This window comes from Cynocephalus volans, chromosome 14 (assembly GCF_027409185.1).
Source record: "Cynocephalus volans isolate mCynVol1 chromosome 14, mCynVol1.pri, whole genome shotgun sequence".
Lineage (NCBI taxonomy): Eukaryota > Metazoa > Chordata > Mammalia > Dermoptera > Cynocephalidae > Cynocephalus > Cynocephalus volans.
Genome location: NC_084473.1, coordinates 24,331,726 through 24,348,802, shown reverse-complemented (window position 1 = coordinate 24,348,802; position 17,077 = coordinate 24,331,726). Strand labels below are relative to the sequence as shown.

General features: G+C 50.4%; 1 protein-coding gene across 5 annotated transcripts in view; it reads left to right on the top strand.

Annotated features, from left to right (window-relative positions):
- Nucleotides 1–13,623, top strand: part of DNMT3A (DNA methyltransferase 3 alpha) — a 102,027-nt gene extending 88,404 nt beyond the window's left edge. For 4 of the 5 annotated variants that reach the window (XM_063077613.1, XM_063077614.1, XM_063077617.1 and 1 more), the window contains 7 exons: nucleotides 975–1,120; nucleotides 1,871–1,961; nucleotides 2,139–2,287; nucleotides 3,381–3,466; nucleotides 5,193–5,262; nucleotides 6,030–6,148; nucleotides 7,059–13,623. In XM_063077613.1, coding sequence (XP_062933683.1) covers nucleotides 975–1,120; nucleotides 1,871–1,961; nucleotides 2,139–2,287; nucleotides 3,381–3,466; nucleotides 5,193–5,262; nucleotides 6,030–6,148; nucleotides 7,059–7,200 — 803 coding nt within the window. In that variant the 3' untranslated portion in view covers nucleotides 7,201–13,623. Of the gene's footprint in view, nucleotides 1–974; nucleotides 1,121–1,870; nucleotides 1,962–2,138; nucleotides 2,288–2,645; nucleotides 2,738–3,380; nucleotides 3,468–5,192; nucleotides 5,263–6,029; nucleotides 6,149–7,058 lie in introns of those variants that run through there. The other variant, XM_063077615.1, reaches the window with a different exon arrangement.
- Nucleotides 13,624–17,077: the final 3,454 nt, after the last annotated feature.

Below are 17,077 nucleotides of genomic sequence, written 5' to 3'. Positions count from 1 at the left end.
GGCCCCGAGGCCGGGCTTCTCAGTCCTTAAGGAAGGAACAGCTCTCCATACAACCTGTTTTCACCTGACCAGAGGGAGATCAGCAGTCTGAGCCGGGGGACCTCGGCCAAAGGGTGAGGGTGGGGTAGCATCTGAGGCCAGATGTTTGTCTTCTGCTCTTAGCTCAATGTGGATGTTCTGTAGACCTAGAGAAGTTCTTTTACAGCTTTGGTTTCTCAGGCTAGAACCTTGAGGCCTTCTTAAATCATGTCACCCTAAGAGGCCATGCAAGCTCTGTGCTAGAGAGTTCTGTTGGGAACAGTAGAAATGGTGCTGCTGTACCTGTTTATCCTGACGTTTTGGGGGGTCTGTTCTGATTGCTGCCTTGCCTCGGCTGAGCACCGAGCATGTGTGGAGGAGTCATGGTAAGGAAGCCAGTGTAGTCAGTTAGCCCAGGAGGAAAGACGAGACCTCATACCATCTGCAGTCGAAGAGAGGGGCTGAACTGAGAATGAGGTGCAGGTGCTGAGTGCTGGGGGCTTGCAGAGGAGGGGATGCAATTCTAGGGCACTATTGAGTGGGGTGGGGCATTGATGAATCCTTCTTTAGAGTAGGTGGCATTTAGGTCCAGCCTGGAAGGGTAGGGTAGAATTGCAGCAAGACATGACTGAGGAAGGACCAAGATGTAGATGTGGAAACACCCAAGAAAAAGCCACCAAAATAGTCAGCTGCTCTTCTCCCTGTATGCCGAAACCACTGATCTGGTCAGTCTTCCACAGCTTTGACTGTCTTTCAAGTAGGCCAAACGAATATGAAACAGCCTCAGCATTGATCTACCAGTTTGATTGAGAAAGGATTAAGGCAGCTTCATGGGCAGGATGGGGCTTGGCCTGCAGCTGGTGCCATGTGGCTGGCTGGGCCAAGGTCTCACCTGCTAAGATGGTGGTGCCGAAGAGATGGCCCAGAATGACAGCGATCTCTGCCACCTGGCGCAGGGCTCCTGGTGCTGAAGGACTTGGGCATTCAGGTGGACCGCTACATTGCCTCGGAGGTGTGCGAGGACTCCATCACGGTGGGCATGGTGCGGCACCAGGGGAAGATCATGTACGTCGGGGACGTCCGCAGCGTCACGCAGAAGCATGTATGTCGGCGCTGTGGGAGGTGGCCAGCCTTCTTCCCCCACACACTCAGCTCCTGGAGGCAGCCCCCCCTTTCATGTTGTTAATTTGCTCTTTTCCTTTTCACCCTTTCCCCCAGCCTCTCTTCCTCCTTACCTTCCAATTTTCCTCTGTGTTGAAGGTAATGGTAATAGGCAAATTAAAAATGGGAATTTGGGAGCTTGCCTTTTTAGACTCTGGCTACTCCCTGGGCACCCTTTTTAGTAGAGTGCTTTGGATTGGAGCACGGTTCCTGTCCTCCCAGTGCCTTTGGTGAATAGCTTTGCCAGCCTCCATTTCTGGGGGGCTCTGTGGCACGGTCTTGCCCTTCCATTTATCTGGGTCTACCTCTGAAACTACAAGCTCTGGAATCCTGAAGGGCATTTGGGGGATATTCAGATGACCCAGACACCCTACCTAAAGTGCTCCAAGCATAAAGTACTGCCTGGACTGCTTTCCCCCACTGAGCAGCTGCTTTTCCTACTTGGCACACACTGGTTTCCCTGCTGGCCTCAGAGATGATCCAGTTGGGTCTGCTCACTTATCATTTAGGAAGCTGAGCCCAGAGAGTCTCAGTGATTTGCAGGTGGCTGCACAGTGAAGGTAGAGCAGGTGGGTCCCCTCTCTCCTGTGCCAGAGGACTTTTTTTTGCGAAGTTCACAGATCATTTTCTCTCTTCCCTTGTGCCTCTGTCCCTGCACAGCAGGCCCATCACACTACCTTTATCCTCCCAGATCCAGGAGTGGGGCCCATTCGATCTGGTGATTGGGGGAAGTCCCTGCAACGATCTCTCCATCGTCAACCCTGCCCGCAAGGGACTCTACGGTAGGTGCTGTCCTCACCCCTGCCACCTTCTGAGCTGGTGCTCCCGCACTTGGATATTGCTGCCCTGGGACAGCCATTCCCAACAATCCTGTCTTCCCTTGCCCTCCCTGTGCCCGAGCCACACCACTGTCTTACGCAGACAGCCCCAGCTGATGGCTTTCTCTTCCGACCTCTCAGAGGGCACTGGCCGGCTCTTCTTTGAGTTCTACCGCCTCCTGCATGATGCGCGGCCCAAGGAGGGAGATGATCGCCCCTTCTTCTGGCTCTTTGAGAATGTGGTGGCCATGGGCGTTAGTGACAAGAGGGACATCTCGCGATTTCTCGAGGTATAGCCAGCAACCTTGGTTTGGCCAGCTCACTAATGGCTTCTACCTTGGACTGCTGCTTTATCCCTGTCTCATCTGCATTGTGGAGCTGGGGACTGGTGACTTCTGCTTTGCAAGGGGCCTGTTTGGGAAGCTCCAGCCTTCCCAAATAGAAAGGGAGGAAACAGTGGTAGAGGCCCACCCTGGAAAGAGCCAGTGGTCTCACTCTAAGGTGGTATTGTGGGTGTGGACATCAGGGCTTGAAGGACCTGACTGTCACTAAGTAGAGTGGGGTGCCAGACTCCTGGGGTCAGGGATTCCATGTGGCCTTCACACTGGGGGGACCGTTCAGGTGCCAAGATCAATTTTCCCTGACCAGAATGGCTCGTCCTCACTCCCTGGCACCATGGTGGATACTTCATGGCACCTGAGAAGAAAACATGGCTTATCTCAGTTTGTATGCCCTATAATGTGAGTCCCCCTTCTCCCTGAGCCAGGTTTGAGCCATGCACAGAGGACTTCTGCCAGAGGTGTTCTGGGAGGTGGGGGGCATCTGGGAGCTTGAGCCCATGCTTCTGACTGTTGGGGTCAGTGACACCTCAAGCTGGTGTTCTGACTTTAGATGTGAGCAGGCGTCTATTTGGCATATAATCTGGATGTGTGGTGAACACACCCACATGCATTAGAGCTTTCTTAAAGCCTCTGGGTAGTCTAGAGCTTCTTGTCCAATGAGGTTAGCCATCAGCCATGTGTGGCTGCTTTGATTAACATTGAGAATTCAGTTCCCCAGTCCCACTGGCCTCATATGATGTAAAAAAACAGCTGCCTGTAGTTAGTGGGTGGCTACTGTATTGAATGGTGCAGACAGAGAATGTTCCCATCATTGCAGAAAGTTCAGCTGGACCGTGCTGGTCTAGAATGTTCCAGTGAGAGCATGTAAAACGTGGCTAGGTTTAATTCCAGCTTTTCCTGGAGGCTTCAGATTCTCCCAGTGTGTGGCCTCCTGAGAGAGAAGTAAGACCCTTTGAGGCTGTGAGGCTCTAAACCAGCAGAGTTACCAGCACTATTTAATATTCCTTCTTTGCTCATCTTTAAACTGTCTCCTGTTTTATAGTCCAACCCTGTGATGATTGACGCCAAAGAAGTGTCAGCCGCACACAGGGCCCGCTACTTCTGGGGTAACCTTCCCGGTATGAACAGGTGGGTGACAGCTCCTAGGCCTGGGGTGGCTGGGGGCTGCAGGCAGGACAGTCCATGGGGAGAATGGACCACTGAGTGGGCCCTCTAGGGCCAGCCTCCTCTGCTGATGCCGCGCTGCTCTGCCATGTTCTTTATTTCCTTTTTCTTGAGGAAGGATGGGAGTCGGGGTAAAGAAAATACTTGCCTGAGAAACCAGTAACTAGTGGTCTAAAGTAGGACCTTTAAAAGTGCACTTGAGTTGCACGCCACTGAGTTCTGTAGTTCTCCTACAGTGGTGATGTGTCCAGAGCCACTGGTCCTTAGATTCTCCTTTGAGAAAGCCAAGGAGGAGGGGGAAGGGAGCGGGGCCACATCCTGCTCCAGGAGAGGGAATCTTGAAGCAGCACCACGCTTCGAGGGTTTTGCTTAACCTACTAATCAAATGCTTTGTTGGCTTCAGATCCTTTGTTGGAAGGATTTTCTTCATTTGGGTTACACAGATAAAGATATTAATATCCAGGATTGAAGCAAATTTTATTTCTTCAGGTGTACTAATTTCATTATAAAAAGGCCTTTGAGGAGAAAGGAATTGTTCCAGAGTTTGCAGCTCGAAAGCAGAGTGAGGCCACCAGTCTGGGTGCCCATTCAGAGGGAGATATTTTTCTGAATGTTTTGAGTCAATTTTAAACCTCCTCGGTGTGCCTGTAAATAGGAAGCATCGTGGCATCTGGCCTCAGTCTTTTCATGCTCCTCTTTGCTGTTCACGTGAGGTTGTAAGACCTTCCTGGTCTCGTCCTGTTTGGCAAAGCTGCTGTCTTTTCAAGGGCTTGTTGATGGGAAGGAGATGGGTCATGGGGCAGCTGACCTGAAACTGCCTCGGTGTACCCCCCAAAGTTCCCAAAATGTATGTGTATATTGGAAAGATGGGTGGGATTATAGGTACGGTGTTTTCATAGAGCCACTAACTCAGTGTCTCCTGATAGACCTTGGTCCTGTGGGGGGTTCCCACCTACTTCCAACTCTAATATACTAGAGCCCTGAGGCTCTAGGAGGGGCGAGGTGCCATGCAGGGCCGAGTCTGCGTGGATTGACTGTGTGTAAACAGTGGGGGAGGCGCCTGGTGAGCGCCCGATCTGGCTGGAGTCCCCCGTGGTTCCCACACTGAGACCCAGGATCCTTACGGAAGCCTTCGCTAACTATTCTTAAATGTCAGAAGAGGTTAGCAGGGAAGGCGATCTTCAGTTATCCCGTCTGCCCCCTGAGAAGTAACACATTTAGTGTCACAGAATTTTAGTCTTTGGTGGACTGTGCCAAACTTAAGTCTTTTTAACTGTACATTTAAACTGTACGGTTCGATTGAGCTTCCTCCGTTGTATACACCTATGTCACCATCACCACAAATAAAGATGCAGAACATTCTGTCATCCCCAAAGCTTGCTTTCTGGTGGGACACTTAAAACATCGCAAAATTGTGAATAATTTTGCTTTTTTTCTCCTTTTTCTGGGTAGGTGTTACCTGCCTATTGGTAGTTTCAGACCACTTTTTAATTTACCTTTAAGGATTAATGCTCGGTTGATTTGTGTTCGTGGGTGGCTGTAGTGGGTGTTCGTGTTTTGTGCATGATTGGGGGGCCTGTCTTAGCTGTGTGAGTCAGATGGTGGCTGGGGGTTAGTGCCGCTGGCTGCCTTCTTCCTGCTGTTCCCCAGGTTTCTGTTTGGTTTGTTATATTCTCTCTTCTGCCCCTAGGCCGTTGGCATCCACTGTGAATGATAAGCTGGAGCTGCAGGAGTGTCTGGAACATGGCAGAATAGCCAAGGTCAGCCCAGCGTCCAAGACCTCTGCTGGGGGGCAGGGAAAAGGGCAGGATGAGGTGGAACAGTGGCCAGTGCTGGGTCCTGCTGCCCCTAAGGGGCCTGTGGGCACAGCCAGTGTGAAGATACAACATAAGAGGAGGTGGTGCAGGTCATGCAGCCAGTCAGCCAGAGAGCAGGCCTGGGTCTGGTGGCCTTCACCAAGGAGTCCTTACCAAGGGCCTTGGACCTGCTGGGCCTCTCTTTTTAAAAAATTTTTCTTTTAAAAATTTTTTGGCCAGGACCTATTTCAGAAGCCTTCAGAGCAGAGCAGGCCTCCTATGATGTGGAAACTGCATTTATCTCTGGAGAAAGCTGGAGTGAGTGCATGGGGCGTTAGGTTCTGTGTCAGCAGCTTCCAGGGTTCAGGACTGCTGGCACCCCAGAGGGCCTCTTTGAGCCCCAGAATAATTTGGCATCCTACACCTCTGAAAGAACCAGTTCTTTAGAAGACTTAGGAAGCATAGTGGCTAGAGCTGCTACCTCTCAAGTCTTGGGCTGGCTAGATTAGACTAAGGATGACTAGGTGATCTCAAAGTAGGAAGAAAAGCAGGGCTGTGGGGTCTGGAGGCTCATGACTGGCAAACCCGGCCCACTTGGAGCCGTACCCCAACCCCCTGGATAGACCGGGCCTTGTCAGTGTCGGGCGAGTGCCTGGCACACGCGGTAGGCGTGTAGTCAGCGTGTGTTGGTTGAATGAGTGTGTGTTCATTCCTCTTTTCTCTTCTTCTAGTTCAGCAAAGTGAGGACCATTACTACTAGGTCAAACTCCATAAAGCAGGGCAAAGACCAGCATTTCCCCGTCTTCATGAATGAGAAAGAAGACATCCTATGGTGCACTGAAATGGAAAGGTACCCACGTCGATGCCCTGGCGGCATGGGTGTGATGTGTTCTGATCTCACACTTGAGGGAGAGTTCTCTGCCTCTCCCAGCCAGGCCTGTGTTTCCCACAAATGCCATGTGAGCTGTGGGTTTCACCAAGCATTTCCCAACATGACAGACTCTTGGGGGGGGACTCCTGGCCAGCCACCGTCCTGTGCATTTTAAGGCTGGTCCCAAAGTAAGAGGACTTTAGGAATAAATCCACAATGCCCTGGCTCCTAGAGACCCTGCTGTACCCCAAAGAAATACTGCAGCTACAGGAGCTCCCCTAACTTGTGGTGCCAATTTTGTAGGTGTTTTGTGAACCAAGACAGCATAGGAGCAGGCCAACCTTCCAGCCTGAGCACCCTGATTTGGTGCAGACTGGACCCACGGGGCTGGATTACTACCCCCCCCCCCCCATTCTCTGGGTGCGCCTAGGACTTAGCCACACAGAGGCAATTTACACAAACAACCAGAGCAAACAGGAAGTCCTTGAACTTCTGAAGTCAGGCAAGAGTTCAGCTCGTTTTTATTTTTCTCCCCTCTTGTGGGGTATGACACTAGGAATGTATATTTATGACTTAGAGACTTGTGGATCTAAATTTCCTGTGGAGGGGAACATAGAGCGTGTCCTGGAGGTGCTTTTTGAGGTATTTTTCAAAGTACTGACTTTGTTTCTGCTGTGTTGTAAGTCTCTAGGCACTAGCACGGTGCCTGGCACATCGTGGGTGATCGAGTGGTTGAACTGGTTGTGAAGGACAGAGGCTCAGCAGAGCTAAGCATGCGTCCGGGGGTGTGGGGGCCCCCATGGCTCCCCGGGTGCTTCGGGCAGCTTCCGGTCACCTGGTCCTGGCCTGGCCAGTGCTCACCCCGCCCCTTCTGCCTTCTCTCCCCCAGGGTGTTCGGCTTTCCTGTCCACTATACTGACGTTTCCAACATGAGCCGTTTGGCGAGGCAGAGACTGCTGGGCCGGTCGTGGAGCGTGCCAGTCATCCGCCACCTCTTCGCTCCGCTGAAGGAATATTTTGCTTGTGTGTAAGGGACATGGGGGCAAACTGAGGTAGTGACACAAAGTTAAAAAAAAAAAAAAACCACAAAACACAATAAAACACCAAGAACGTGAGGATGGAGAGAAGTACCAGCACCCAGAAGAGAAAAAGGAATTTAAAAACCACAGAGGCGGAAACACCGGAGGGCTTTGCCTTGCAAAAAGGGTTGGACATCATCTCCTGATTTTTCAATGTTAATCTTTAGTCCTATTTAAAAACGAAATGAAACCAAGCCCCTTCCCCTCCCCGTTTTTTTTTTTTTTTTTTTTTTTTTTTTCCGATCAGACCTTTTGTTTTCTACTCTTTCCAGAGGGGTTTTCTGTTTGTTTGGGTTTATTTCTTGCTGTGACTGAAACAAGAGGGTTATTGCAGCAAAAATCATTGGTTAAAAAATAGTAACAATACCTTGGAGAGGAAAGATGGGAGAGAGGAAAAAAGGAAATTCTATAGAAATCTATATATTGTTTTTATTTTTGGGTTTTTTTTTTACTGTGTATCTTTTTGTTGTCTCTAGCCTGATCAGATAGGAGCACAAGCAGGGGACAGAAAACAGAGAGACACTCAGGTGGCAGAATTCCCTCCCAGCCACTGAGCTGTCTTGCCAGCACCATTCCTGGTCATGCAAAACAGAACCCAACTAGCAGCAGGGAGACAAGAATACCACACAAGATACTTTTCTACAGTATTTCAGGTGCCTACCACACAGGAAACCTTGAAGAAAATCAGTTTCTAGAAGCCGCTGTTACCTCTTGTTTACAGTTTATATATATATGATAGATATGAGATATATATATAAAAGGTACTGTTAACTACTGTACAACCCGACTTCATAATGGTGCTTTAAAACAGCGAGATGAGTAAAAACATCAGCTTCCACGTTGCCTTATGTGCAAAGGGTTTTAACCAAGGATGGAGAGAGGGAGACAGCTGAAGATGACGTGTTATCCTGGTGGGTTTTCCCCTTGGTGTTTAACAAGGTGGAGGAGGAGAATTTGGGAGCAGTGTTCTCCCGTTTCTCCCTGCCAAAAAGGGGGTAAGATGGGGTGGTTGGGACCGTGGAAAGCTGAGTGGACTTCATCCAGACTCATGCAATAACCTTTTGATTTTTTTTCCTAAAAAGGAGACTCCCTTGGCGAGGTGGCAGGGTCAGGAGTCTTCATGCCCAATTTCTCACCTTAGCAGATTCGAGGGCTCCTTGTGGTGGGATCAGAAATAATCCAGAGTGTGGGAAAGTGACAGTTAAAAACCCCACCTGGAGCAAATAAAAAAACATACAAAACGTACTGGTGCTTTCCTGTCTAAGTCGCCTTTTGTGTGTTCTTTTATGAGGTCCCCACCATCCACCCCTCTGTGCATAAGGCGGCTCCCAGCCCCTGGAACGTGATGTTTTTGGTCATCTCCAAAGGCTGCAGTTTTATACTGGGAGGCTGATGACACCTTTTATTATAGTTATTCTTATGGTTCTGATTTATAATTATGTTTGTTTTAAGATTTTCTTTAAGAAAATGAAAACCCAACACCCTTCCCTTTAGGTTCAAACCAAGGTGCGGGGGGTGGGGGAGCAGGGTGCTTCTAAGTTAAGCGGTGGCTCTGGTGCCCTGGCTCCCCACCCTTCGGGCCAGGTGGGCCACTGGGCTTGGTGACAGCAGGGCGGCCGGGGTGTCCCCAGGGTCTGCCTTCCGGGCTTGTCACTCTTCTCTTCTACTTCCCCTCCTCTTGAGTCGGGTGTGTCAGGGCTGGAGGGAGGACCGGGCAGGCTCTCTCCTTGTGTGCGTGATTGGAGTGGTGTGTATTTCTTTTCTAGTACTTGGTCTGATGATAGCTGTGCTCTTACCTCGAGTCAGCAGCACCTGGAGCCCCAAGCGCTCGACACTTTGTTCTGCTTCCTACCAAGGCTGCAGGCAGGCAGCCTGATGGCAGTAGGAAGGGACAGCGTTGTTGGCTCCAGGGTGAGGGCCCGACGGGCAGACGCTTGCCTGGGTAGATGGGGTGTAGATATGTGGCATATAGAGATTTATATTTTATAATGGGAGGGGGGATGGCACCTCCTGGGACTGGCAGAGCTGGGAGGTGTGCCAGCAAGCACATGGTCCCAAGTCCGCATCCCTAGAAAGATGGGGCCTATAGGGATAGGCGCTATATAAATACATAGATAGGGTCATGTATAAGAAATATTATGGAGTGGGGAGTGGGGGAAGTGGGCTCAGTATGCTGAGCCTCGATCCCCACTGCAGACGTAAGCCCCACGCCAATCAATCAATCTCACACACATACACAGGAATCTATTTCTATACTGGTGCATAACAAATGCACCCTTCACACCCACACACACGCACGCACACACGCCTGGGAGCTCCCAGTGCTCTTCTCCCCAGGGTTCAGGACTTTGTGGAGTCAGCCCGTGCAGCTATTTACCTCTGTTGCCCTGATTGCAGGTAGACTGTCAATCCCAGAAGTTGCTAGGTGCTGAAGGCGGGAAAAGGAGGAGGTTTTATTTTAGCAGGTGCTCTCCTCTAGCAGGTAGTATTCTATCTCTTTTGCCCCTGGTGATGTCAAAAGATTCTTCTGTTAGCAACCTGTGATACTGACCTGCAACTCTAGGCACCAGGAAGTCAGCCCTCAACTCCCCCTACCTATTCTCCCCCAATTAAAATCAAATTGACATCCAGGTCTGTCTTGGCCAGGGGCTTCCAATTGGGGAAAAAAAATGGGACAATGAACCTCACGTTTTGAATAAAGCAAATTAGTAATTTGTGACAAAACTAAACCAATGCTTTGAATCCCTTGCTCATTGCTCAGGAGTAAGCTCACAGCTGGGGGCTCCTTTTTGGGGTGCTTAGTGCTCAACAGATTAGTTCTTAAGATCACACCCCGTTGCTTCTTGCCATCTCAGTGACATTGTCAGGAGGTGACTGGGTGTCCATGGGGCTGGAGCCGCTAGGAGAGGGGGCAACCTCTGCCCCCTCACTGGAGTCCTTGTGCTAACTGTGGTGCTTACCCATCCCCTCCTTGTTCCAGCTGGGCTCCAATCTTCTGGCCTGGAGTCCACCAGCACCACTCCAGGAGGGCTGGGGGAGGAGGGCTGCCTCTGGCAGTCCAAGGTGCTCCCTCCCCCACTGGCCAGCGCTAAGGTCTTCCCAGTGTTAGGCCTTCCTCTGCCAGCGCTTCTGGCTCTCCCATGCCCTTTGTCCACTGCGTACGTGAAGGAGTTAGACTTTCCCGTGGCCGCAGCTCCACCTTAGCTGGGCCTGGTGCTCCACCCGAGGAGTTGATGTGGGGTCTTGGTGGTCAGGGATGTGGCAGGCTGAGGGATTAGTGCGGGCCGGCCAGCTTGCATAGAGAGGGAATGCCGGGGGCAGGAGAGGCCTCACTGTTGTGGCTTGCTACTTGGGAGCACATGTCCTTCCTGGTCTAGCACCTGACTAGGCCTCAGAGTGGAACTGATGCCCTATGGGTTGCGGGACCCCCTTCCGGGGATGAGCATTAATCACCAGCTTTTCTTCCAGCCTAACCTGTGAGTTTGGTCCCCCAGTAGAACTTGGTAGAGTGTAGGGGACCTAACTTGGCCAAGCTGGGATGTACTTAATCCATTCCCAGCCCTGAGGAGGATTCTGGGCACAGGCATTGGGTCACCTTCCAAAGAAGAGCTATGCTTCAACAGGCTGAGGCAGGGTCATGTGAGGATTAAGGCAGGGGACCGTTAGGCTTGTAGATGAGGCTGAGGGTAGAGACATTGGAGTGGGAGAAACCAAGAAGGCCTAGGGAAAATCCCCAAGTATGTTCCCTGTGGGATTTTCTTTCCTAAGAGCAGGCTATTTCCCCTGGAAACGAGGGTTCTAGGGGCTGAGGGTGACAGACTCCCTGCTGCAGGTGCCAAGTGGAACGTGGTGCCAAAGAGATCCGTGGCCCTTGTCTCGGGGAGGTAGCCAGGTGCTAGTACCAGAGTCACACAGCCCTTGGCCCCCTGCCTGAGGAGGCAGCTGGTTTCCAGTGTGCAGCTGATGCTAACCCCCTTCCCTGTGGGACCTCCTGGTCTGTGCACAGGCTGCCTGGGGAGCAATAGGCCAGGGACCCGGCAGGTGAGGACTAGATGGGGTCTTGCAGTTGGCAGATGATGACATGAGCCTGTTGCTGCGTCTGTTTTTCTCTCTAGACCCCACAGCCTTCTTGCTATTGAGCATCCTACTAGAAAGCAAACTTCCCCAAAGAGAGTCCTGGACCTCTTAGCTTTTGAAACAGACCTGGTTGGCTGCTGGAGATGCCCATGTGATTTTTGGCGAGTTGCTAGGACATGAATTGGGACCCAGCAGGAAGGAAGGCTGACACTGAAGGGATCTATTGGGCCCAGCTCCCCTCATGCCCACTTACTTAGCAGCCACCAGGCTGGGACAACTGAGGAAGCTAGATGGGGATAACCCACCATCTCCAGCACAGGAAATCTAACAGGAGCGATGGAAGGAATATTTCAGCTGAGCCATCTGGGAGATGTTCTTACAGAAAAACGGCAACCATGAGTTTTCATATTTTTGTTTATATAAATATATATATAGAATAAATTTTGGAGGCAGTTTTGAATTCCTCTGCCCATTCTGCTGGGTGCAGAGTTGCTGTGGCGCTAGTGTCTTTCAGAGCTGTCATTTTCAGGAGACTTGCAGGAGCCCCCTCGAGCTGTGGGTTGGGGCTGTGGGGCCTGTCTGCCACCGTACCCTGAAGAGGGCTGCTTGTTTTCTTTGGTCAGGGAATGGCAGAGCTGAGATTTCTGGTGAGAGCTGAGTTTCTAGCCAGGGCCACGTTTTGATCCTGGGAGGTGAGTAATTTGAATTTGTCATCGGGCTTTCTTGGGTCTGCTTGCTCCCAGCACCAGTGACTAGAGGGTGACACCGGAGTTGTCCTTTGCGAGTCCTGCCTGTCTGGCAGGAAGCAGTTGAAGTCTCCCCCAGGATGGAAAAGGTGTTATGGAGGAAAGGCCTGGCGCTAGCACGGCCCTCCCAGCCATTCCCTGCAGAGGTTGGCATTAACTACAAGTGTCGGCCGCTTACTCACCAGGCCTGTGCTGGGGTCAGGAGGGTCTGGGAGGAAGGAGAATAGATTAATTTGAAGGACGAGCCCCACTGTTCCAGCATAAGCTCTCAACTCTTTATGACTCTTTACGTTTTGGTAAAGGAAGGCTGGAGTCTTTGGGAAGCGAGGACCTTGTACCTGTGTGTTTCAGGTTGGCCCTTTGTTGGTGACCTGTGTCTGACCCTAGACAGTGATGTTTTGGGGGAGGGAGAAACAAGCAGGTCAAAGCAGGGAGGACAAGGACGTCAGGTCCATTTGCTAGTAGTGACTTGCTTACTGCCCTGACCAGAGGCCCCTGGACTCCTGAAACTCCAGTAACTGGAAAAGTCCCCAGATCTGCACTTGAGGGCACAGAGGGTGACTCCTCTGTCCCCAGCCTAGCGGCCCCCAGCCCTGTGCCTGAGGACATGAGCAGGGTCTAAAGCATCCCCTTAGTCCCATTTCACTTCACAGACCGATTTGGTTGCACAGCCCTAGAATTCACCAGACGACAAAAATGCCGAAATTCCTTAGAATACGCAGAGGGAGGAGGTGACTCAACAAGGTGCTAAAACATTTTATTAAAAATATATATTGTTAAATTAAGTCTGCTGTCTGGACAATGACTGTTTGTTTTGTTTTCTTGTAGTGGAGTTTAAAAGAGACTATTATTTTACTCTGATATATTATTATTAAAAAGGCATTTTAACTTTGTACTTGAAAACTAAATGAGCGATTTCATGTGTTTTAGCTGAGGCATTGAAGTAGCGGGTGCTTACTTATTTGTGGGAAATCATGTATTCATACTGAAGAATAAATCCGTAGCTGATTTGGTAATAACTTTTACTGTTACAGACGATTTCGCTTTGACCCCGGTGGCAGAGCACTTTTACTCCACATTCCACGCAGCTAAATGCAGGACTTTCCAGACTCTTCTCTCCCCAGCCCTCTTTCCTTTCTCTAAAATTCCTCTTTTTTCCTTTTTTTCCCCCCTGGTTCCAGCATCCTTTCACCACTGTTTTTTTTTGTTTGTTTTTGTTTTTTTTTAATTTTTTTTTTATTTTAGGGTTGCTTCTCTATTTATTGACAATAATAATGTACATTTCACAGTCTGGTTCTGGGACATCCAGGGAGGGGTGCGTGGGAGGGGGCCCTGAGTGGGTCCCTACCCCGCCTGCCTGGTGTTCTGTTGTATCTCTGTGTAAGTGATGCTCGTGACATAGCTGTTTATGAAATAATTAAAGAGGTCAATGCGTACAGCAGATGTAGAAAGTCTGTCAGTTCCGCCTTCATCACATTTTTTTTTTTTTTTTTTTTTTTTTTTGTGCCCAGAAGAATATAATAAAGCTCCTTTCTAATGTACTTGTGCTGGAGAACACTTGAATAAATGGACTGTTTTTGTGCAAAAAGAAAAACGGAAAAAGCACCGTAATAATGTCCTTTTGTCTTGCGTCTCCTTTTCCCTGACACGACTGTTCACAGCCTTCTCCAGAGGGCTGAAGTACCTAAGTGGGGAGGTGTAGCTCCGGGCCAGACCGTGAGGGCCTCCACTGAAAGCATCACTTGCCCGAGTGTTAAAGGGGGGCTGTAAACGAGAGGAGAAACAGCTTGGTTAACTTGAAGCTCAGAGATGAGTTATAGTGAGACAAGGTTGCTGGGAACATGAGTTCTGCCCAAGACTGAGCAGTAGAAGTCGTAAGACCGGAGCAGGGAGCGGAGGTCACCTTGCCCAGGCCAGTGTCCTCTCCAGCCATGGCCAGAGGAGGACTTTTGATCATGGGCACTGTTCCCCCCTAAACAGGGTTTTGCCCACAAACAAGCGTCCAGAGGAGAGCAGCCAGGGGGGCAGACAGTCTGGACTGTTGAGGGACCTTGGAATGAACATTTGTCCTAGAAAAAGTGAGAATTGGGTGGAAATGTTTGCAGACACTGACAATGAGCCCACAGTGCTGGGATTGTTCCAGGTACTTCCACACAGCAGACAAGTGGAGGGAAGCCAGTTTCAGCTGAGCCATAAGGAAGATCTTTTCCAGCCCTGGCCAACAGTGCAAGGGCCACCTGCGAGCAGGGAAGCCCTGTCAGTTAGAGGTGCTGGACATCATGGGGCGTGTGGCTGGGCTTCCTTCAGACCCTATGTCTGGGTTCCTCCCACTGCCCGGCCCTCCCCACAGCTGTCTTGTGAGTAGACAGTGCCTTGTGGTCTGCAGAACCTCTTCACACATGGTGTCCCCTTTGTCCTCGTGACTCTGCTTAACAGTCACTAGTTCCCTGTCCCCAACCATCTAAAGTGATGGTCTGAATAAATGTAAGAATTGGAACCTCCTACCGCATCTCAACTGTAAGACCTCGGGCATTCTGTGCCGCATTCTTCTAAGTGCCAAGTGGGTCCTGCCAGTGGCTTCTTCTCTTAAGGAAGGGTTACTCAAGGTTCCTTTCCTACAGTAGGCTCCTGGGGAGGTGTAGGACTGCACCACTTCTCTGACAGCACGAAAAGAAATTTTAAGGGGAAAATTTGAGAAAGTGGGGAAAACTCTACTAGACTAACAGTTTTTTATGGGCACTTTTTCTTTTCTTTATACTTTTTTCCCACAAAGTTGTAAATGTGCATTTTAACTTTTGTCCTTTTTTTCTCAATATTTTTCACTGTTGATGTAGAATTCTCTTTTTTAAATGGTTGCATAGCATTTTCTTGGATGTTTGTTTCTATATATATATATATATTTATTTATTTATTTATTTTAGCTATAAATAGAGCTTGAATAAACATCTTTATGCTTTAGCTTTTCCCCCTACATTTTGTATTTTCTCTTAAAATAGATTCCCAGAAATCACTTATTGGGGCAAAGTAGATGAACGTTCTGGTTTGGCTCCTGACACATTTGCCTGATTTCTTCCTAGTGACTAGTAGGCAGACAGTGTATCCTCAACACTGAGGCTCTCAGTTCAGAAACAAACTTTGTCCTTAGTTTGACCAATTCAGAACCATGTTTTATTCTCAGTGGGGTAATTGAAGGCTCAAGGGTTTTTGTTTGTTTGTTTTGTTTTTGGTTTTTTTTGAGAAGCTAAAAATTAGCAAGAAGCAAAAGGTAGAATCAACACTGATTGGTCACTGAATTTTGAAAATTGGGGTACTTTGGGCTGGCCGGTTAGCTCAGCTGGTTACACCGTGGTGCTAATAACACAAGGTCTGGGGTTCGATCCCTACACCACCAGCTGCCAAAAAGAAAACGAGAAAAGAAAATGAGCAGACTTGGAGGAATCCTGGGAGGGAATGGAACTCAGACCGAATGTTGGAGACTAGCTCCAAGGCAAAGGAGAAAAGGGACGGCGGGAGGAAGATGGGTTTGGGTGTCCTTTAGCTCAGAAACCCATGCCTTAGTACACCCGTGTCATCCAGCTGGGGTTGGGAGTTCTGGTGAGAACTTATGGGAGGGGGCTGCTGGGGCCATTTGGTTAATAAAAACCTGTGAAGTACCTGGGTTTTAAAAGGTTTTATTTGATGGCAGAGGGGTAGGGAGGGACAGGGGAAGGGTCAGGGCTGGGCAGGAGTCAAGATAGTTGTGAAGCGACAGGGGTCTGCAGTCCTCTGAGACTGCTTAGGTGGCGAGTCCCAGGCCCCTATCCCCCACCCCACCCTGCGTCTGCCTGGGGTGTGGAGGAGGCATTATGCACCAGCAGGTCTGGGCTCGCAGGTTGAGCAGGGTTGACTCAGTGGATCCTGAGTGGAACGGACAAGGGGGCGACGAGGCTGCCCAGTAGGCCCAGTTTACACATAGCAGGGCCGGAGGCGCCAGGCATGGGCAGAGGGTTAACTCTGGGTTGTTGGTGTTGGGTGAGGAGCTTCTGTGAGGGTAAAAAAACATATGGTGCAGCTGGGGGCACAAGAAAGTCACAACCAAGAGGGACGGGGTTCTCCGGGACTGTCTCCTAGTAGCCCGGCAAAGCTCCCTTTCTCCTTGGCACCAATACCCTTCACCTTGGTGGCACGTTTTCCTCCCTCAGCTGGGACCCTATAAAGAGGTGCCGCTAGGTTAGGAGGTTGTAGGCAGAGGCCTCCAAGGGATGGACAACAAAAACAGCGATTTTTAGAGATAGACTCAAACCTCTGAGATCAACCCCAGCAGACCCTAATTTCAACCCCCAAGTCCCAGGTGCCCTGAGCTCTGTCCTGGTTAGAAGAAAGACCATTGCATTTGGACCCCTGATCTGAATCCTGTGTGACCTTGGGCCTCAGTCTTCTCACCAAAACCTGGGTTTTGTCTTCTCTCCTCAAGCCTATGGCCTCTGGTGGCTCTACCCCCAGTGTCAGGTGTGGGGAGGTAGTGGCGGGTGCTGGGGACAGCTAGAAGCCCTAACCATGGGCTTTGGCTGAAGTTGGTCGAGATGCAAATCCCCCAGGGAAGCTTTGGCCCTGATGGAATCACAAGGCCCCCACTCCACCTAAGCAAAGGGGCGGGGTGGTGGTGATGTACGCCCAGCTTAGAGAAGAATCCTCCTCCCCTCACTGAGCAGCCATCCCTTGCCCGGCCCTGCACTCGGCTCATGTCACAGCGACAGGCAGCTTTTATTGATCGCCTGGGTCCTGCCTGGTCCAGTGTGAAGGCTTCCTTCTCTCCCCAGCCTCTTTCCCCATAACCCACCCCTCCCTGCCTGTCTCTCCGTCTTCATTCTGCGCTTGCTCTGCGATCTCCCTCCATGTGACTCCCTCTGTCTGACATCGCTAGAGCACACGAGTTGCCTTCTTGCACCCACGCACCTTCACACACACACACACGTACACACACGCACACGCACGCACACGCACGCACGCACATGCACACACGCACG